Raw genomic sequence first — 20881 nt, 5'->3', positions numbered from 1 at the left:
GCTTGATGGTGTGTGCGTGGGCCCTGTGGAGGTGCCGGACGTTGCGGTTTCAGTGCCAGTGGAGGTGCCAGTAGCTGTGGGCATGGGCCCTGTGGACATGCCGGTAGCTGTGGTCTCAGTGTGTGTGGAGGTGCCGGTCAGTGTGGCTGTGGGTCCTGTGGAGGTGCTACTACCTGTGGTTTCAGTGCCTGTGGAAGTGCTGCTAGTTGTGGCCAAAGGCTTTGTCGAGGTGCTGGCAGCTGTGGTCTTGATGTCTGTGGACATGGCAGTAGCTGTTGCCATGGGCCCTGTGGACGTGCCGGTAGCTGTGGTCACAGTGTCTGTGGAGGTGCCTGTCGGTGTGGCTGTAGACCCTGTGGAGGTGCTGGTAGCTGTGGTTTTGGTGCCTGTGGAGGTGACAGGAGCTGTGGCTGTGGGCCCTGTGGAGGTACTGGTAGCTGTGGTCTCAGTGTGTGTGGAGGTGCCTGTCAGTGTGGCTGTTGGTCCTGTGGAGGTGCTAGTAGCTGTGGTTTCGGTGCCTGTGGAGGTGCTGGTTGTTGTGGCCATGGGCTGTGTGGAGGTGCCAGTAGCCAAGGCCGTGGGCCCTGTGAAGGTGCTGGTAGCTGCGGTCTCGGTTTCTGTGGCCGTGCCAGTAGTTGTGTGTACAGGCCTCATGGAGGTGGCAGTAGTTGTGGTTTCAGTGCCTGTGGAGGTGCTGCTAGTTGTGGCCAAAGGCTTTGTCGAGGCGCCGGTAGCTGTGGACTCGGTGTCTGTGGAAGTGCCGATAGCTGCGGCCGTGGGCCCTGTGGAAATGCTGGTAGCTGTGGTCTCAGTGTCTGTGGACGTGCCAGTAGCCGTGGCTATAGGCACCATGGAGGTGCCAGTAGTTGTGGTTTCAGTGCCTGTGGAGCTGGTGTTAGCTGTGGGATTGGTGCCTGTGGAGGTGCTAGCAGCTATGGCTGTTGGGCCTATTGAGGTGCCAGTAGCTGTGGCCATGGGCCCTGTGGACATGCCGGTCGCTGTGGTCTCAGTGTGTGTGGAGGTGGCGGTTGGTGTGGCTGTGGGTCCTGTGGAGGTGGTAGGAGCTGTGGGTTCGGTGCCTGTGGAAGTGCTGCTAGTTGTGGCCAAAGGCTTTGTTGAGGTGCTGGTAGCTGTGGTTGTGGTGCCTGTGGAGTTGACAGTAGCTGTGGCCGTAGGACCTGCGGAGCTGCCAGTAGCTATGCTGTCAGTGTCTGTGGAGGTGCCAGACGGCGTGGCTGTGGGTCCTGTGGAGGTGCCGGTTGGTGTCTCCGTGGACCGTGTGGAGGTGCCGGTAGCTGTGGTTTGGGTGCCTGTGGAGGTGCCGCTAGTTGTGGTTCTGGTGCCTGTGAAGGTGCTGGCAGTTGTGGCCATGGGCTCTGTGGAGGTGCCGGTAGCCATGGCCGTGGGCCCCGTCAAGGTGCTGGTAGCTGTGGTCTCTGTTTCTGTGGACGTGCCAGTAGCTGTGGCTATAGGCCCCATGGAGGTGCCAGTAGCTGTGGGCTTGGTGCCTGTGGAGGTGACAGAAGCTGTGGTCGTAGGCCATCTGGAGGTGCTGGTGGCTGTGGTTTCAGCGCCTGTGGAGGTGCCCGTAGCTGTGGCTGTAGGCTGTGTGGAGGTGAGAGTAGCTGTGGTGTCAGAGACTGTGGAGGTGGTGGTTGGTGAGGCCATGGCTCCTGTGGAGGTGCCAGCAGATGTGGCTGTGGGCGCTGCAGAGGTGCTTGATGGTGTGTGCGTGGGCCCTGTGGAGGTGCCGGACGTTGCGGTTTCAGTGCCAGTGGAGGTGCCAGTAGCTGTGGGCATGGGCCCTGTGGACATGCCGGTAGCTGTGGTCTCAGTGTGTGTGGAGGTGCCGGTCAGTGTGGCTGTGGGTCCTGTGGAGGTGCTACTACCTGTGGTTTCAGTGCCTGTGGAAGTGCTGCTAGTTGTGGCCAAAGGCTTTGTCGAGGTGCTGGTAGCTGTGGTCTTGATGTCTGTGGACATGGCAGTAGCTGTTGCCATGGGCCCTGTGGATGTGCCGGTGGCTGTGGTCACAGTGTCTGTGGAGGTGCCTGTCGGTGTGGCTGTGGGCCCTGTGGAGGTGCTGGTAGCTGTGGTTTTGGTGCCTGTGGAGGTGACAGGAGCTGTGGCTGTGGGCCCTGTGGAGGTACTGGTAGCTGTGGTCTCAGTGTGTGTGGAGGTGCCTGTCAGTGTGGCTGTTGGTCCTGTGGAGGTGCTAGTAGCTGTGGTTTCGGTGCCTGTGGAGGTGCTGGTTGTTGTGGCCATGGGCTGTGTGGAGGTGCCAGTAGCCAAGGCCGTGGGCCCTGTGAAGGTGCTGGTAGCTGCGGTCTCGGTTTCTGTGGCCGTGCCAGTAGTTGTGTGTACAGGCCTCATGGAGGTGGCAGTAGTTGTGGTTTCAGTGCCTGTGGAGGTGCTGCTAGTTGTGGCCAAAGGCTTTGTCGAGGCGCCGGTAGCTGTGGACTCGGTGTCTGTGGAAGTGCCGATAGCTGCGGCCGTGGGCCCTGTGGAAATGCTGGTAGCTGTGGTCTCAGTGTCTGTGGACGTGCCAGTAGCCGTGGCTATAGGCACCATGGAGGTGCCAGTAGTTGTGGTTTCAGTGCCTGTGGAGCTGGTGTTAGCTGTGGGATTGGTGCCTGTGGAGGTGCTAGCAGCTATGGCTGTTGGGCCTATTGAGGTGCCAGTAGCTGTGGCCATGGGCCCTGTGGACATGCCGGTCGCTGTGGTCTCAGTGTGTGTGGAGGTGGCGGTTGGTGTGGCTGTGGGTCCTGTGGAGGTGGTAGGAGCTGTGGGTTCGGTGCCTGTGGAAGTGCTGCTAGTTGTGGCCAAAGGCTTTGTTGAGGTGCTGGTAGCTGTGGTTGTGGTGCCTGTGGAGTTGACAGTAGCTGTGGCCGTAGGACCTGCGGAGCTGCCAGTAGCTATGCTGTCAGTGTCTGTGGAGGTGCCAGACGGCGTGGCTGTGGGTCCTGTGGAGGTGCCGGTTGGTGTCTCCGTGGACCGTGTGGAGGTGCCGGTAGCTGTGGTTTGGGTGCCTGTGGAGGTGCCGCTAGTTGTGGTTCTGGTGCCTGTGAAGGTGCTGGCAGTTGTGGCCATGGGCTCTGTGGAGGTGCCGGTAGCCATGGCCGTGGGCCCCGTCAAGGTGCTGGTAGCTGTGGTCTCTGTTTCTGTGGACGTGCCAGTAGCTGTGGCTATAGGCCCCATGGAGGTGCCAGTAGCTGTGGGCTTGGTGCCTGTGGAGGTGACAGAAGCTGTGGTCGTAGGCCATCTGGAGGTGCTGGTGGCTGTGGTTTCAGCGCCTGTGGAGGTGCCCGTAGCTGTGGCTGTAGGCTGTGTGGAGGTGAGAGTAGCTGTGGTGTCAGAGACTGTGGAGGTGGTGGTTGGTGAGGCCATGGCTCCTGTGGAGGTGCCAGCAGATGTGGCTGTGGGCGCTGCAGAGGTGCTTGATGGTGTGTGCGTGGGCCCTGTGGAGGTGCCGGACGTTGCGGTTTCAGTGCCAGTGGAGGTGCCAGTAGCTGTGGGCATGGGCCCTGTGGACATGCCGGTAGCTGTGGTCTCAGTGTGTGTGGAGGTGCCGGTCAGTGTGGCTGTGGGTCCTGTGGAGGTGCTACTACCTGTGGTTTCAGTGCCTGTGGAAGTGCTGCTAGTTGTGGCCAAAGGCTTTGTCGAGGTGCTGGCAGCTGTGGTCTTGATGTCTGTGGACATGGCAGTAGCTGTTGCCATGGGCCCTGTGGACGTGCCGGTAGCTGTGGTCACAGTGTCTGTGGAGGTGCCTGTCGGTGTGGCTGTAGACCCTGTGGAGGTGCTGGTAGCTGTGGTTTTGGTGCCTGTGGAGGTGACAGGAGCTGTGGCTGTGGGCCCTGTGGAGGTACTGGTAGCTGTGGTCTCAGTGTGTGTGGAGGTGCCTGTCAGTGTGGCTGTTGGTCCTGTGGAGGTGCTAGTAGCTGTGGTTTCGGTGCCTGTGGAGGTGCTGGTTGTTGTGGCCATGGGCTGTGTGGAGGTGCCAGTAGCCAAGGCCGTGGGCCCTGTGAAGGTGCTGGTAGCTGCGGTCTCGGTTTCTGTGGCCGTGCCAGTAGTTGTGTGTACAGGCCTCATGGAGGTGGCAGTAGTTGTGGTTTCAGTGCCTGTGGAGGTGCTGCTAGTTGTGGCCAAAGGCTTTGTCGAGGCGCCGGTAGCTGTGGACTCGGTGTCTGTGGAAGTGCCGATAGCTGCGGCCGTGGGCCCTGTGGAAATGCTGGTAGCTGTGGTCTCAGTGTCTGTGGACGTGCCAGTAGCCGTGGCTATAGGCACCATGGAGGTGCCAGTAGTTGTGGTTTCAGTGCCTGTGGAGCTGGTGTTAGCTGTGGGATTGGTGCCTGTGGAGGTGCTAGCAGCTATGGCTGTTGGGCCTATTGAGGTGCCAGTAGCTGTGGCCATGGGCCCTGTGGACATGCCGGTCGCTGTGGTCTCAGTGTGTGTGGAGGTGGCGGTTGGTGTGGCTGTGGGTCCTGTGGAGGTGGTAGGAGCTGTGGGTTCGGTGCCTGTGGAAGTGCTGCTAGTTGTGGCCAAAGGCTTTGTTGAGGTGCTGGTAGCTGTGGTTGTGGTGCCTGTGGAGTTGACAGTAGCTGTGGCCGTAGGACCTGCGGAGCTGCCAGTAGCTATGCTGTCAGTGTCTGTGGAGGTGCCAGACGGCGTGGCTGTGGGTCCTGTGGAGGTGCCGGTTGGTGTCTCCGTGGACCGTGTGGAGGTGCCGGTAGCTGTGGTTTGGGTGCCTGTGGAGGTGCCGCTAGTTGTGGTTCTGGTGCCTGTGAAGGTGCTGGCAGTTGTGGCCATGGGCTCTGTGGAGGTGCCGGTAGCCATGGCCGTGGGCCCCGTCAAGGTGCTGGTAGCTGTGGTCTCTGTTTCTGTGGACGTGCCAGTAGCTGTGGCTATAGGCCCCATGGAGGTGCCAGTAGCTGTGGGCTTGGTGCCTGTGGAGGTGACAGAAGCTGTGGTCGTAGGCCATCTGGAGGTGCTGGTGGCTGTGGTTTCAGCGCCTGTGGAGGTGCCCGTAGCTGTGGCTGTAGGCTGTGTGGAGGTGAGAGTAGCTGTGGTGTCAGAGACTGTGGAGGTGGTGGTTGGTGAGGCCATGGCTCCTGTGGAGGTGCCAGCAGATGTGGCTGTGGGCGCTGCAGAGGTGCTTGATGGTGTGTGCGTGGGCCCTGTGGAGGTGCCGGACGTTGCGGTTTCAGTGCCAGTGGAGGTGCCAGTAGCTGTGGGCATGGGCCCTGTGGACATGCCGGTAGCTGTGGTCTCAGTGTGTGTGGAGGTGCCGGTCAGTGTGGCTGTGGGTCCTGTGGAGGTGCTACTACCTGTGGGTTCTGTGGGTGCCTGTGGAAGTGCTGCTAGTTGTGGCTGTGGAGGTGCAAAGGCTTGGCCAAAGGCTTTGTCGAGGTGCTGGTAGCTGTGGTCTTGATGTCTGTGGACATGGCAGTAGCTGTTGCCATGGGCCCTGTGGACGTGCCGGTAGCTGTGGTCACAGTGTCTGTGGAGGTGCCTGTCGGTGTGGCTGTAGACCCTGTGGAGGTGCTGGTAGCTGTGGTTTTGGTGCCTGTGGAGGTGACAGGAGCTGTGGCTGTGGGCCCTGTGGAGGTAGGTGTCCTTGTGGTAGCTGTGGTCTCAGTGTGTGTGGAGGTGCCTGTCAGTGTGGCTGTTGGTCCTGTGGAGCGGCAAGAGCTGGGGCCCAGCCTGGAACTAGCAGGTAACTTGAGGGGTCTCCCACAACCTTTTTGTGGGCCAGCTAAGGGAGCCCGGGCTGGATGAATGGACTGCCAGGTGCATCGAAAACTGGCTGGACGGCAGGCTCAGAGGGTCATACTGAATGGGTTCAATGTTTAGCTGGCAGCCTGTATCAAGGGAGTTCCCCTGAGGCTGTTTGTATTCACTAATGATCTGGAAGATGGCAAAGAGCTGACCCTCAGCAAGTTTGCAGATGACTCCAAGCTGGGGAGAGCAGTAGATACCCTAGAGGGTCAGGCTGGGATTCAGAGAGACCTTGATGCATTGGAGGATTGGGGGAAAAGAAATCTGAGGTTCAACAAAGTGCAAAGTCCTGCGCTTAGGATGGGACAGTCCCATGCACCGGGACAGGCTGGGGGCTGACTGGGCAGGCAGCAGCTCTGCAGAAAAGGCCCTGGGGGGACAGGGGACACGGAGCTGGACAGGAGCCAGCAGCGTGCCCGTGTTGCCAAGAAGGGTAACGGCATCCTGGGCTGCATTGGTAGGAGCGCTGCCAGCAGATGGAGGGCAGTGATTCGTGCCTTCTGTTCGGCACTGGAGAGGCCAGATAGGAGTCCTGTGTCCAGTTTTGCTGATCAGTATGAGTGATAATGAGGCATGGGCATGGTTTAAGGGGCGGTCGTAGCCCTGGTGAGGAGACAGGAGAGGCTGAGGGAGCTGGGTTGATTTAATCTGGAGAAGAGAAGACTGAGGGGGATTTAATAGTGGCCTTCAACTCCCTGCAGGGGGTTGCAAAGTGGCTGGAGCTGGGCTGTTCTCAGTGGTGGCAGATGACAGAGCAATGGGCCCAAGCTGCAGCAAGGGAATTTGAGGTTGGATATTAGGGAAAACATTCTCACTAGGAGTGTTGTGAAGCACTGGAACAGGCTCCCCAAAGAGGTGGGGGAGTCTTCAGCCTTGGAGACCAGCTAGACAAAGCCTTGGCTGGGATGATGTAGCTGAGGCTGAACCTGCTTGAAGCAGGGGGTTGGACTACATGTGACTTCCTGAGCAAACTTCTAGCCCTCATTGTCTATGACTCTGAGTTTACCGAGCTTTTGTGCTCTAATGACTCTGGAAATATCTTCTTTTCCCCTTCCTTTTACCAGCAATGGCCCTGTTATACCCATGAACTCACCCTCCCTTCCCTGTAGAACTAAAGCTGAAACCCTAGCTGCTGCAGGCAGCAGGGCTCCAAGGACAGAGCTGTGGTTTGGAAGGAGCTGCAGAGTCAGCCAGGCCAGGGCGTAGGCAGGGTTCGCTCAGTGAGCGGGACATCAAGAGCATTTAAAAGAAAGGAGAGGGGGCCATTAAGAGTGAAGACCGAGGAGCCCTGAAGTCAATGGCCCTCAGTTATCGAGGCTGCTGCCCTGTGGGGTGGGCATCAGAGCCGTGAGCTGCTCTTGTGGGTAGAAAATCAGCTTTTCAATGTCATAGCTGTGCCATCATTGGTGGCGCGGGTGCACATCATTTGCAAGAGAACCTGGTATTGGCTGGGCCTTTGCAGCTACCTGTTGACTCAGGGCTTAGCAGAGGATTTTATTAATGAGCAGTGCAAAGGACAGCATCATGTGAATAATTGCCTTTGTCTCCCTGCCAGGCTGGGCCCTGCCCTGGGGCATGCCCGGCTTCTGCACCCCACATTGACACATATCCCCTGGCATTGCGGGGGGCAGGGGAGAGCTAATGGCCAGGCAGTGCTCCCAGTTCGTGACCACTGGGTGCCCATGAGGCGTCAGAAGACTGGGAGTGGGGCGGGTATTACTGTGGGGGCACTGGGGGGTGTTGTGCGGGACTCTACAGCAGACAGCTCATCCCAGGGCTCATCCCTGTGCCCCCCATTGGAACCCAGTGGTTCTGCCTGACCCCAGGGCTCTGCCCAGACCCCCCTCCCCTCCCGTGCCCCCCTATTGTTGGAAGGAGGGAAACAGGATCCAGCCATGAGTGGGACAGGAGCTAGGTCTCAGGGCCCATCCCTTGCCGAGAAGAGTTGGGAACTGGGGGACGGTCCCTTAAGGAGGGCAGCCTCTCTCAGCCAGACCTAGCAACCGCAGAGGTTGCCTGCTGCTCCGCAATTGACATCCATGGTTGGGGCCTTGCTTGTTTACCACCCCTCACCAAGCCCCTTACCTGCCAGGAAACCTGAGCAGAGAAGGAGGCCAAGAAGCCCCTGCATCCCCATCCTCGCCAGTGAGTTCGGGCTCTCTGCTTGTGTCCGTTGGCAAGTGCCAGGAAACTGATGGCACTGGGAAGGAGGCAGGGACCTTTGAGCGTGTGGTGGAAACCCGAGCTTGGGTGTTGCCCTGGCACTGTTGCTATCAGTGACCATGATGTCAACAGAGGTGAACTGATCCTGCCCCCACAGAGACCCCCATTTCCCCCCTCTTCCCTGCAGAATGAAGGGGGCTGTGGCCTGGGGGAGGTCTCCTGGGTTGACATCCCTCTGTGTTGAGGTCCCCCAGACCCCAGCAAAGGTCTGAGCCCCATGAGTGAGGGAGGCTGGAAAGCCACCAAATGAGGCGCATCTGTGGACTTAACCCCCTGGCCTGATCCTTGTCACGGAGCCCTGATAACGAGTCTATATCAGGAACGCCTTGGCCTTGAGGTGAAGGTGTGGGGCCTACACACCTGCCAGCTCTCCCAATGGGGATGGCAGGGGCGTGGAGCAGAGGGGGCCGGGGCAGATAAGAATCATTCCCAATAACAATGCAAACATTTTTCCAGGGAAAACGAAACTAGATGCTTTGGTGTGCAGCCAGTAGCCTGGGGCCCAGCTGTAACATGGGCGACTGACGTGACGGCAAACATCTATGTGCCGTGTCGGCAGGACACGGCCGGACCCCAGTGCTGGTGTTTTCGGGGCCCCCGAGGCATCAAACCCAATGTAGCCTCCTGGAGAGTCAGGGCAGGGCCCCTGGTGCTACCGCAAGAGGATTCTCCACCCCTGAGTTAACATGCCCACCATGACTGAATGGATTTGGGGGGCCAAAACCAGGCTGTGAGGCAGGAGCTACATGGCCAGGAGCAGCCCACAGCAGGGCAAAGGCTGCCCTGATTGGTGGAACTGTCAAGGTTGTTAGCAATGGAGGGAGGGTCATTAACACCTGTGGAGTTAAGGACAAGGAGCCCTGAATGGGCACAGCACTGCCCTGTGGGGTGGAAATGGGAGACAGTAGGAGGGCAGGAGCAAAACGAGCTTGATTTGTGTTAAAAAAAGAGATGGGGTCATTAACTCCTGTGGAGTGGAGAGATGAGCAGGAAGTTGTGGAGTGCAATGGGCCATGAGGTCGATGGAAGCCCTTGGCCCTCCCTGGATGACAGTGCATCTGGAGGATCACAGGGAAGTGTTTCCACACTCAGGTCAACAATTTGACCCCTGGGTTAATGATTCGACCCCTGAGTCAAGGTTTCCACCCCTGATTTCATGATCACGCCTCGAGTCAAGATCAGGCGCCAGGGCTGGGGACTAGGGGCAACGTGAGCAGGAGCAGGGTGGCAGGAGGGAAACAAGCTTGATCGGTACTAAAGAGGGTGAGGGGGTCATTAATGCCTCTGGGGTGCAAAGGTGAGCAGGAAGCAGGTGCAGAGCAATAAGGCAAGATGTCAATGCCCTTCCTGGGGGAGCGAGCACCCCGTGATCCCTGGCCTGTTCTCCCTGCTGTGGGCTTCCAGGCCCAGCCATGGGGTTGTCCATGTCCACCCCCCGCAGAACCACTGGTGGCGGCGGGGAGGGGGCAAGGGGACAAACAGTAACCAAACCCCTCCTCCCGCCATGGGTCTCCTCCTCTCCAGTCTCCGCCATCTCAAACCTTCCCTGGGAAGCCAGGTCCCAGCATCCCCCAGGGCAGGCCTTCACTGTAGCTTCTCAGCATGGTTTACCATACTTTCTTGCCTTTGACATGCTGCAGGATATAACGCGTCTTGGTTGGGAGCAGCAGAACGAAGGGGGAAAGGGGCTTTCAACGGCCGGGGTGGGCTCACATGCAGCCGCATGCCTTTGAGCAACATTTGGGAGACCAAGCAGAGGCGTTTGCATATGCCTTAGTTCAGCCCATTTAGAAAGGCTCCTGGGAGAAGCTACTCCATTGTCTTCTGTCTTCAGAAGTGCGTCCCCAAGCAGAGCCTGTTTCTTTTGACCTGGGGGTCCGCGGCATCGAGAGCCACCTAAATGGCTGCATGGCCACAGCGGTGGAGGACACGCCCCGGGAGGGAAGCCTGCCACCTTTGGGATGGGGCTGGATGCCGTGACAGGCCCCTGTGGCCTGGCCAGTGCCCTGCTCCTGGGAGACGAGGAGTGAGATTCCTGGCAGCTTACCTGGCAGGGGAAGCACTGCGACCACGCAGGCGGGCTCCCAGGCGGGGGAGACACCATGATCAATCAGGTGGTTTTCCCAAGGCAGGTGATTGTCTCTGATATGTCCTCCATCGGAGGCCTATATTGAGCAAATTCTTTTTGGTGTTGGGTGGTGGGACCGGAGCTTGCTCCATCTACTCCATGCATTGAGCTGGTATAGCAGTGCTCCCAGGACCGGTGCAAAAAAAACAGAAAAAAAAAAAAAAGATTCCTGGCAATGCCTTGTACAGCGCCTTGTAACCCTGGCTCTTATTACCTGTCCCAAGCTTCTTCCTTATGATAAGGGCCCAGGATGGAGCCCGGCTCATGCTCTCGGGCTTCCACAGACGCTAATGGGCTCCTGAAGACTCGGGGGCTTGCGGGTCGCTGCAGCAGGACCTGCCCTGATTGAATGCGTGGCAGATGAAATCCCGTGTAGATCAGTGGAGGCTGAGGTACATGGGTGAACATGACCCCAACTCGCCTGACACTATGGTGGGCCCCTCCCGAGCTGTGCCCAGTGCCGAAAGGATGGAGAAAGGGAAGAGAAGGGCAGCGAGGGGGATTGGTGCTTCCCGATGAGGAGACTAATGAGACTAACAAGAGAGGTCCAGACGGACAGGCAGGGCGTGGGGGGGGGAAAAATGGGGAGATGGAGCGCGGGGTGGAGAGATGGATGGAGAGAGCGGGGGGACAGATGGACAAATAGAGCATGTGTGGATAGCTGCATAGACAGTGTGGGGTGGGTAGATGGATGGATGCATGGGGCGGAGGGATGGGTACACAGTGTGGTGTGGAGAGAGGGATAGATAGCTAGATAGAGGGGCATGGAGTGACAGAGCATGAGATGGATGGATAGACAGGCCGTGGGGTGGATAGGTGGAGAGATAGTGTGTGGTATGGAGAGATGAACAGAGAGGGCATGGATGCATGGATGGGTAAATCGATGGAGAGCTAGACCATGGGGGGATAGGTGGATGGACAGAGTGGGGGATGGAGAGATGGAGTGTGGGGTGGATGGACAGGTCGACAGACAGATGGACTGATGGAGAGTGGGATGGAGCTGGATGGATAGACGGTGTGGGGTCAGAAGATGGATGGACGGAGCATGGGACGGATGGACGTTCAGACACTTGTGGGAACGAATGGATGGATGGAAAGGCAGATGGATGGGTGGACGGATAAAAAGGGGTACGGTTGGATGGATGGCTGGATAGATGAGGAAGGGGATGGATGGACAGACGGAGCATGGGCTGCACAGACGTGGGCTTGGCTGGGCTCTCGAGCTTCTGCGACCCCTGAGGACACGGCAGCCGTGGCCCGCGTGCCTGGGGGGAGGGGGGAAGGTGAGCCCGGGGGCTGTTGTGTGGATCTCAGGTCACACATGGGTCAGCGTGTGTTCGTGGCAGGCGGAGTGTGTTCGTCTGCGGATCCATGTGCAGAGGGCGCGCGTGTGTGTGCGCGCGCGCGTGTCCGGCCCTGGGGGGGCACGGAGCAGGGAGAGCAGCATGTGCCCCCCCAGCCCCGGGGGGCGGGGAAGCCCCCCCGGCCGGGATGGGCAGGCGCCGCTCACACCCCCGCAGGGAGCCCGGCCCGCCGGACTGTGGCAGCCGCGTGGGGGGCGCGCACGTGCGCCAGGGTGGGGGAACCACGACACCTGGGTCGTGTGTGTGTGTCCCTAGTGACCTCACCCCGCTTCCCCCGCCCCGCCGCGAGTCTCGGCGCTGTCTCCCCGGTTTCCCGTCACACAGACAGACACGCGTGGGTGCCTGCGTGCGCGCGGCCGCGGCCGCGTAACGGTGACGAGCCGCGCCGGTGTGTGGGCGCAGGGCCCGATCCTGCCCGCGGCACCCGGGCGCGCCCGACTGGCGGGAACCCGCCCCTCGGCCCGGACGCGCGGGAGCCCCGCGGGGGCGGGCGCATGCCGGGGGCATCCGTCATGGGGGCGGGGCTCTGAGTCAGCGCCCCCAGGTCCCGCCCACTGCGGGGGGAGGGGGGCAGGACGTCTGGGTTCTTCCCCCCGACCCCGCTCCCCCTCCATGACGTCATGGGGCCGCGGGGGGGCGGGGGAGACCCCGGGCGCTGTTTGGGGCCGGGACCCCGCCCGGACGACTGGGTTCCCTGCCCGGGGGGAAGAGAGACCCCCGGCCCCGTCCGCTAATCCCCGTCTCCCAGGGGGACCCCCCGCACAGCCCCGCGGCCGGACCGGCACCTCCCTCCGCCGGGACCCGGGCGCCCGGGCCCGCCGCTGCAGGGAGCTCCGCTGCCCCGGCCCTCCCGGCCAGGGCCCCCGGGCGCGGCGGCGCGGGCGGGCGGAGGTGTCTGGGGCCGCTTCCTGCCGGCGGGCCATAAAGGCGGCGGCGGCGGCGGCGGCGGGGAGCGCGGTCCCGCTCCCGCTCCCGGGCCGTGCTCCGACTCCGACTCCGCGTGACAAGTGAGGGGGCCCGCCGGCTGGGCCGCCCGGGGGGCGCAGGGGCTGGGGCCCGCCGGCTGGGCCGCCCGGGGGGCGCGGGGGCTGGGGCCGGGCCGCCCGGGGGGCGCGGGGGCTGGGGCCGGGCCGCCCGGGGGGCGCGGGGGCTGGGGCCCGCCGGCTGGGCCGCCCGGGGGGCGCAGGGGCTGGGGCCCACCGCCTGGGTTCTCTGCATGGGGGGTCTGACCTCCCAGACACCTGGGTCCCACTGGCCCCTCTCTGTCCCCCAGGATGCAGTGCAGCCTGTGGGTTCTGGCTTGCGGGGCACTGGCACTGGCAGGTGCTGTAGGGCCTGCGGACCCTCTGGTCCTGTCGCTGGATGCGGCCCCTGAGCCAGATGCGGCCCCTGTGCTGGACGCAGCACTGGACGTGGCCCACGTGGCGGCGCTGGACACGGCGCTGGGCTTGCGGCTGTTCCAGGCCATGGTGGCTGCAGCCCCTGGCAATGCGGTTCTGTCACCCCCCGGTGCTGCTGCCCTCCTGCGTGCCCTGCAGCTCGTGGCCCGTGGGCCAGGGCAGGCCCAGCTCCACGCTGCCGCTGGATATGCCCCTCACGGTATGAGTTCTGTTACCCCTGGCCTCAGCTCCCCAGCCTGGCCCAGTTCTTACCCAGCGCAGGGCCAACCCCAGAGCCAGCAGCATCTAGAGCCCGTTTTACCCAGGCCTTGATGGCCCACCCCAGAGCCAGCCACAGCCCAGCCTTGTTATACTTGGCATTTGCACTACATCCAGGCCTTGTTTTACCCAGCCTCTGATGCCCCACCCCAGAGCTGGCTGCATTTGAGAGCCGTGTTATACTAAGACACCAGCGTCCACCCCAGAGCCGGGTGCATCCCTTCCCTGTTCTACCTAGCCCCTGATGCTCCACCCTAGAGCCAGCTGCATTAGGGGGTGCCCTGTGATAACCAGCCAGCGTCCCACCCCAGAGCCAGCTGCATCCTCCCATTTTACCCAGCCTTAAGCCCCCAACCCCTCGGAGCCAGCCGCCGCTAACCCCTCCCCCTCCCCCTCTCTGCAGAGCCAGGCGTAGGGCAGCTGGACGTGGCACTGGGTGGCGCAGGGGTAGCGCTGGCTGCCGGCATCTTTGTTCAGCGTGACCTACCCCTGGCGCCCAGCGCCACCGTCCTCACACCCCTGCTACAGCGGGTCAACTTCCGCCACCCCCCGAGTGCCCGGAGTGCCATCAATGCCTGGGCCCGCACCCACACCCATGGTGAGCTGCATGCCTGGGCCCTGGTGGTGGTTGGATACCTGGGTCTCCTGGGTGTGTGGTGGGGTGGATGCCTGGGTCTCCTAGGGGTGGTGTCCCGGATACCTGGGTTCCTTTGGGAGCTGGATGCCTGGGTCCCCTGGATTGGGAGGGTCCCGGACACCTGGTCCATGGGTGTGCTGGACAGCTGGGTTCCATTTGGGTGGGGGCCATGGGTTGCAACCTGGACACCGAGGTTCCCTTGGGTCCTGGATGCCTGGGTCCCCTGGGTGGGGGTTCCCAGACACCCGGGTCCCACTGACACTTTGTGCCCACAGGGCGGATCAGGGAGCTGGTGGGTGCAGGGGTGCTGGCAGGGGGTGCCGCACGCCTGGTGCTGGCCAACACTGTCCACGTGCGCAGTGCCTGGGCCCGGCCCTTTGACCCCCGCGCCACGCGGCCCCGCCCCTTCCATGTGCCACACCGCCCCCCCACACTTGTGCCCACCATGGCGCAGGCTGGGCACTTCCTCCACGGTGAGTATACCTCCCCCCAACCAGACACCTGGGTTCTCTGTGGGGGGCAGGGGTGAGGATGCCTGGGCTCTTCTTCTGGGGGGTCCCAGAAACCAGGGTTCTCTCCCTAGGGGCGGACGGGGACTAGCAGCCCTTGGTTCTTTTTTGCGGGGAGTCCCAGACACCTAGGTTTCCTCCCCATGTGGGGGGTCCCGGATGCCTGGGTTCCCTCCCCTTGACCCCTGCTCCCTTGCAGGGGAGTTTGTGACTGCTGAGGGGCTGGAGTATGAGGTGGTGGAGCTGCCCTATGCCAGTGGGGGGCTGAGCCTGCTGCTGGCTGTGCCCCTGGTCCGTAATGCCCCCCTGGCACCACTTGTCCGCACCCTCAGTGCCTCCCTGATCCGTGCCTGGACCCGGGCCCTGACCCCCCGGCCCCGCCTGCTGCTGCTGCCTAGGTCTGGGGGGTTCAGGGGGCCTGGACACCTGGGTTCTCTGGGGTGGGAGGGGGCTGGAGGGTGAGAGTAGGGGAGCCCGGATGCCTGGGTTCTCTGTCAGGGAGTGGGATAGGGGGTGGGAGCAGGGGGTCTGGGACACAGACGCCTGGGTTCCCTAGGAGGGGAGGGGGCTGGGTCCTACATCCCTTGGTTCCCTGATCACTCCCCCCCACCCCAGATTCTCGCTGGAGGCCGAGTGTGACCTGCGCACCCCACTGCGCGCTTTGGGCATTCGCGACGTCTTCAACCCTCATGCTGCTGACCTTTCTGGCTTGACCTGTGAGTGACCCCTGACCTCCCTGACCCTGACCCTGACCCTTATCCCCTCCCTGGTCTGACCCCCCCGCAACTCTCTCCCACAGTTGAGGAGCCACTGTTTGTGTCCCAGGCTCTGCACAAGGTCAAGTTTGAGGTCATGGAGGGTGGCACAGAGGCGGCCGCTGGCACGGGTAAGAGCATGGGACTACCCAGGCACCTGGGTTGTTTGGGGGGGAGATGGGGGTCTCCCCTCCCCAACCCGGCCCCTCTGACCCCCATCTCCCCCCAGCCGCCGTGGTCCTGGCCCGCATGGCACCGCTGGAGCTCGCCCTGGACCGGCCCTTTCTCTTCGTCCTGCGGCACAATCCCACCGGTATGGCCCGCGGGACCCAGGCATCTGGGTGACCCCCCAGGAATCCCCCTAAACGCTGGGGGAACGGCTGCAGTAACCCCCCTGACTCTGCTTTCCTCTGCCTGCAGGTGCCACCCTCTTTGTGGGGCAGGTTCTGGACCCCTGAGTTTTTGGGGGGGTCTTTTGTGCCCCCCCATAATGGACTGGACCTGCTGGATAATATGGGGGGATTAAGCCCCCCACCACCGCCAGGGTTGATACCTCTGGTCTCCATGGGTCCGGGGTGCTCCCAGATGCCTGCAGGAACTTTCAGCAGCATCTAGAGTCTCAGCTTGAGTTCAGCAAGAATCAGATCAGGCGCTGCTGCGGAGCCTTTGGGTGGGGGCAATGTGGGACATTTCTAGCAGCGCCAGGAGGCTGGATCAGCATGTCCCGTCTCCCTCTACCACGGCGGGGGACTCCCCCTCACCCCAGGAGCTGCTGAGTCGGTGACTCAGTGGTCCCGTGGCAGGAGTAAATCCAGCCCCCCTCCATTGGGGCTGGGACCCGATGTATTTATAGGGCCTGGATGCTGGGTTGGTGGGGGCTTCGCTTCCCCTTTTTGGGGGCATTTGAGGATATTTAATGAATAAAGAGAATTCATTATTAAGGGGTCATTACTGTCAGTGCTAGGGGGGCTGGGGTGGTCTTGGAATGGGGCTTTGGGGGTCATGAGATTGGGGGGTCAGAGGGGTTAGGGGATCCTGGGGCAGGGGCAGTAGGGGTCAGGGGTTTTGGGATTGGGGGGTCAGGGGTTTGGGGTCATGGAGTTTGGGAGGTGGGGCTTGGGGTCAGGGCAGCTTGGAGTTTGGGGGGCTGGGGGCAAGGGACTGGGCGTCACAGGATTTGGGGGTCGGGGGTCATGGGGGTTGGGGTCACGGGGTCGGGGCGGAAGTGCCTCGTAGCCCCCCCAGCGGCTTGCTATTGAGACGGCCTTTCCCGTTGCCATGGAAACAAATACTTTTTACTTACCCTCCCACACTTTACCATGGAAACAACCCCTGATTGCCCCGGTTACCATGGAGAACCCCTCCCCCCCACATACACCATTGCCATGGATACGGCTCTCCCGCCCTTTGCCCCCCGGGGAGGCCGCGCCCCACTCCGCCCGTTGCCAGGGAGACCCGCCCCGCCCCGTGCCCCCGTTGCCATGGCACCGCCCCCCCAACCCGGAAGTGGCGGCGCATGCGCGGAGGGGAGCCGGGCCCGGGCGAGCAACCGGCACCGGCGCCCGCGGCCGCGACGGGCGGGGCGGAGCCATGGTGAGAGGGGCGGGGCCTGCGGCACGTGGGGGGGGGGTCCGGACGCCTGGGTTCTCTCTGTGGGGGTAGTGGGGGGCTGGTAACCCGGATATGCGTACGTGCGTGTGCGCGCGCGCGTGTCGGGGGCCGGACGCCTGGGGTCTTTTCGCGGGGGCTGGCAGCTGTCGCCCGGGGGGGACCTTTGTCCCTGGGCGTTGCCCCCCAGCCTGCGAGGAGGGAACTTTGATCCTCCCGGGCCTCTGTCTACGTGTGCCTGGAGCAGCCCCTGCTCCGCCCCAGAGACCCCTGCCCCCGGTGACCCCATTCCCTGCCCAGCTGTGAGCCCCCATGACCCGCCCCAGAGGCAGTTCATGCTGCTGGTCAGCCCCAGGGTGTGGTGAGACCCTGCCCGTGACCCTGCGGTCTCTGCCCCCAGATGCGGTTCATGCTGCTGTTCAGCCGGCAGGGGAAGCTGCGGCTGCAGAAGTGGTGCGTGGCGGCTGGCGAGCGCGAGCGGCGCAAGATGGTGCGCGAGCTCATGCAGGTGGTGCTGGCACGCAAGCCCAAGATGTGCAGCTTCCTCGAGTGGCGCGACCTCAAGGTCGTCTACAAGCGGTGAGCCTTGGGTCCGGGCGGCCAGGGGGCCCTGCCAGACAGCAGGCAACTCAGGTGTCCCGGAGCCACGGCCGGGGCAGTGGGGAGCCAGGCATCCGGGAGGCCCAGCTTGGGCAGGGGGGCATCTGGGAGATCCTGCCAGGCAGGAGGGGACCCAGGTGCCCAGGAGACCTGGCCCGGGCAGGTGGGAAGCCAGGCGTCCTGGAGGCTCTGCCCCTTGCATGATCCAGACCCCCTCCAACACAGCCTGGGGTGGGGCAGGCAGCCTAGGCGTCCAGGAGACCCAGCGCAGGCAGGGGGGGCCCAGGGGTCCAGGAGCTGCAGCTGGGGCGGGGGGGATGCAGGCATCTGGGAGACCCAGCTGCAAGGGGGGGCGGGGCCAGGCGCCCGGCCGTGCCACTGACCCGTGTCCACCCAGGTACGCCAGCCTGTACTTCTGTTGTGCCATCGAGGGGCCGGACAATGAGCTGCTGACACTGGAGCTGATCCACCGCTACGTGGAGCTGCTGGACAAATACTTCGGCAGTGTGAGTCAGGCAGGGGTCAGGAGTCAGGGGGGTCAGGATGAGCTCATGACCCCAGTGTGAACCCAGTTGTTCAGGGCCCGGCAAGGCAGGGTGGGGTTTAGTGGAGCTGATCCCCTGCAGCTCATTCACTCGGTCTCCTTAATCCCCCAGCTCAGCCTGCATCTAATTGGGATTAACAAGGCCTTGGGGCTGAGCCAGCTAATGCAGCCAAGCTCTGCCTGGTCGGTCCTCTGCAGGATGCCTGGGTTCTCTGGGGGGGACAGCAGCGGGGGCCAGGGGCCAGACACCTGGGATCTCTAGGAGGGAAGTGGGGTGAGAGCAGTGGGGGCTGGGACCAGGACGCCTGGCTTCTGTGGGAGGGAAGGGAGGTTGGCAGCCCAGATGCCTGGGTCCCTGCTGGCCTGACCCTGCTCCCCCTTCACCCCACTGGCAGGTGTGCGAGTTGGACATTATCTTCAACTTCGAGAAGGCCTATTTCATCCTGGATGAGTTCCTCATGGGGGGCGAGATCCAGGACACCTCCAAGAAGAGTGTCCTCAAGGCCATAGAGCAGGCTGACCTGCTGCAGGAGGTGAGGCCCTACCCCCACACCGCCCCCCCACGCCCCCGGCCAGGTCCTGCACCCAGGACTGACCTGCTGCATGCAGTGAGGCCCAGTCCCCCAGGCTGCCCTGTGACATGCAGTGTAGCTTCGCCTCCTCTGGCCAGGCCCAGCCCCCCAAGTTAACCTACTGAGACCCCCAGCAAGGCATCGCCCCCTCTGGCCTGCTGCATGCGCAGCACCCCTCACCCCGGGCTGACCTGCTCCATTAGCTGAGTACCTCAGGCTGACTTGCTGCATGTGGTGACTCCCCAGGTCAGGCCTTCCACCAAGCCCCGTCCCCTGTTCCCCAGGCTGTACCTGCTGCAGGTGAGCCCCCCCAGCCCACCTGTTGTAGGAGGTGAAACACTCCAGCCTCCCCATTAGGTGCAGCCCAGGGGTAGAGCAGGGCCCCCTGGCCCACCAGCGCTTCCTCCCAGGCTCTCCCACTGCCCCTTCCCAGGGTGCGAGGGTTTGTTGGGGTCCATCCCCCCCAGCGTCCTGGTCATGTCGCAGTGCCGGGGGAGGGGAGCCCCCCCCCCGCACAGTGCGGGCTCCTGGCGGCTGGCGCAGGGCATGAGTCACCGGCTCTGCAGCACGATTCAGCCTGCTCTGCGGGGGCGACTGGCTGAGCTGCTCTCAAAGTTGGGGAGGGAGGGCAGAGAGAATGCTGCTGCCTGATGGATCCCCTTTTCCAGCCCCACGCCACCCCTCTGGCCTGGCACCGTAGGGGTTAACGCCCCCATCCTGTCTCTCCCCACCCCACTGGGTTGGTGCTGAATAGGTTAATGCCCCCCCTTCTCCAGCTGAGTCTCCCCTCCACATGGCAATAAAGGGGTTTAGGCCTGAGGGGGGCAGTGCCCTGAGGGTTAACACCTCACAAAACCCAGTGCTGCGGAGGTTAAGGCACCTGAAGGGTTAATTCCCCCCCTTCCCAGCATGTACCACTGTTGGCTGGGTGGGGGGCACTGGCAACCTCCAGCCTCCCTTTTCCAGACTTCTTATGCGGGGGGGGTGGGGCATGGCATACATGCATGGCGGGAATACACACAACACTGGTGCACGTGCAGATACGGGGGGGGCACATGGCATGTCTGCACATGCCAAAGCTGGGGGGGGCATGGCACATGCATGTGCACTGAGCCCATGTTCCCCCCTCAGGAGGATGAATCTCCACGCAGCGTGCTGGAGGAGATGGGGCTGGCGTAGCACCCTTGAGGGTCCAGGGGAGCCCAGTTGATCCCCCTGCCCTGGCTTCAACGAGGTCTCTGGGAACCCTGGGGGGAGGGGCATGGGGAGGGGGACATGATCTCTTGCCCCTTCCTCCACTTGCATGGGCCTGAAGATCCTGGGAACGGTGTGGGGGGGCCTCCCCCTGCACGGACTGTGTACGTAGAGGTGTTGAGGGGGAACCCTAATCTGCCTCCCCCACACCCAGCATCGGGCAGGTTCTAAGCACACGTGTGTGGCAGCACATGCGTGTATACCCCCCCTTCCCTGTAACCCCTCCTTTGGAATAAAGTGTGTGCTTAGAGCCCTGCCATGCTTGTGACTTTGGGGCAGGGTGGGGTGGGGAGGCATCTATGTCCCTCTGCCAGGATCAGGCCCCATATTTGAGGTGGGGTTTGAGGGGAGGTGGATGTCCACCCCCCCTAGAGCTTCAGACTGAAGTCCCCACTTCTTCTGCCTCAGTTTTCCCCTAGTCAGCAGCCCCTATTCCCTCTGCCTCAGTTTCCCATGCGTCTGGTAACTCCTCCCCCACCACCCAAAAAACAGTCTGGACCAATGAAACCAGTATAGTCAGAGCCATGTTGGGAGGAATATGTGGGTGCGTGAGCCCTGGTGGGGTCCAAGCCAGGCTGTTGGGAAGTGGGGTGGCATTGATGGGCCCTCTTGGGACATGTTTCCAAGGGCTGGCTAATCTCATTTGCCCAGTGGTTTGATCCCAATCCTGTCCACACACAGACCTACTTGATCCGGCATCCCATCACACACACGTGGCTGATTTGGCATCCACAGGTGGGCCCCTCTGGTTCATGCCCACACCACTGATTTGGCATCCCCTGGTGGGCCCTTGCTGTTCACACCCACATGGCTAATCTGGCATCCCCAGTGGGCCCATCCCATTCACATGTGGCTAATCTGGTGTCCCTGGGTGAGCCTGTCCCATTCATACCCACACAGCTGATCTGGCATCCCCAGGTGAGCCTATCCCATTCACACCCATGCAGCTGGTTTGGTGTCCCCATCCCATTCACACATGTGTCTAATTTGGTGTCTCTGGGTGGGCCCATTCCATTTACACAAGCACACATGGCTGATCTGGGGTCCCTGGGTGCACCTGTCCCATTCACACACACGTGGCTGATCCGGCATCCCTGGGTGGACCCATCCCATTCGCTCTCTCTCTCTCACACCCGCGCATGCACATGCGCGTGCAGCAATCCAGCATCCCCAGGTAGCCTGTCCCATTCACACGTGGCTAATCCAACGTCCCCGTGTGGGCCTGTCTCCTTGGCACATGTGGCTGATCCGGCATGC

At 62.3% G+C, this 20881-nt stretch overlaps 3 protein-coding genes across 4 annotated transcripts; 2 read left to right on the top strand and 1 right to left on the bottom strand.

Annotated features, from left to right (window-relative positions):
* Positions 1–1918: 1918 nt before the first annotated feature.
* Positions 1919–3384, bottom strand: LOC149861390 (uncharacterized). Its single transcript, XM_090053753.1, has 2 exons — positions 2049–3384; positions 1919–1962 (listed from the first exon to the last, which is right to left on the bottom strand). Exons 1-2 carry the CDS (start codon positions 3382–3384, stop codon positions 1919–1921), a joined length of 1380 nt encoding a protein of 459 aa, XP_089909879.1.
* An 8675-nt stretch (positions 3385–12059) lies between these two features.
* On the top strand, positions 12060–15987 carry LOC149861389 (plasminogen activator inhibitor 1-like). Its single transcript, XM_090055668.1, has 9 exons — positions 12060–12494; positions 12761–13086; positions 13549–13743; positions 14058–14255; positions 14491–14689; positions 14907–15007; positions 15091–15177; positions 15276–15359; positions 15467–15987. The coding sequence occupies exons 1-9, from the start codon at positions 12100–12102 to the stop codon at positions 15502–15504; spliced, it is 1623 nt and encodes a 540-aa protein (XP_089911794.1). The 5' UTR covers positions 12060–12099; the 3' UTR covers positions 15505–15987.
* A 525-nt stretch (positions 15988–16512) lies between these two features.
* AP1S1 (adaptor related protein complex 1 subunit sigma 1) lies at positions 16513–19874 on the top strand. 2 transcript variants are annotated; one of them, XM_090055809.1, is made up of 5 exons: positions 16513–16639; positions 17055–17233; positions 17652–17760; positions 18194–18331; positions 19502–19874. In XM_090055809.1, the coding sequence occupies exons 1-5, from the start codon at positions 16637–16639 to the stop codon at positions 19547–19549; spliced, it is 477 nt and encodes a 158-aa protein (XP_089911935.1). In that variant the 5' UTR covers positions 16513–16636; the 3' UTR covers positions 19550–19874. The 2 variants fall into 2 exon arrangements, with proteins under 2 accessions (XP_089911935.1, XP_089911936.1); XM_090055810.1 differs by lacking the exon at positions 16513–16639 and adding an exon at positions 16785–16956.
* Positions 19875–20881: the final 1007 nt, after the last annotated feature.

The sequence above is a fragment of the Crocodylus siamensis genome, chromosome 6 (assembly GCF_052110815.1).
Source record: "Crocodylus siamensis isolate JL-2025a chromosome 6, ASM5211081v1, whole genome shotgun sequence".
NCBI lineage: Eukaryota > Metazoa > Chordata > Crocodylia > Crocodylidae > Crocodylus > Crocodylus siamensis.
This window is presented reverse-complemented; position numbering and strand designations above follow the sequence as displayed.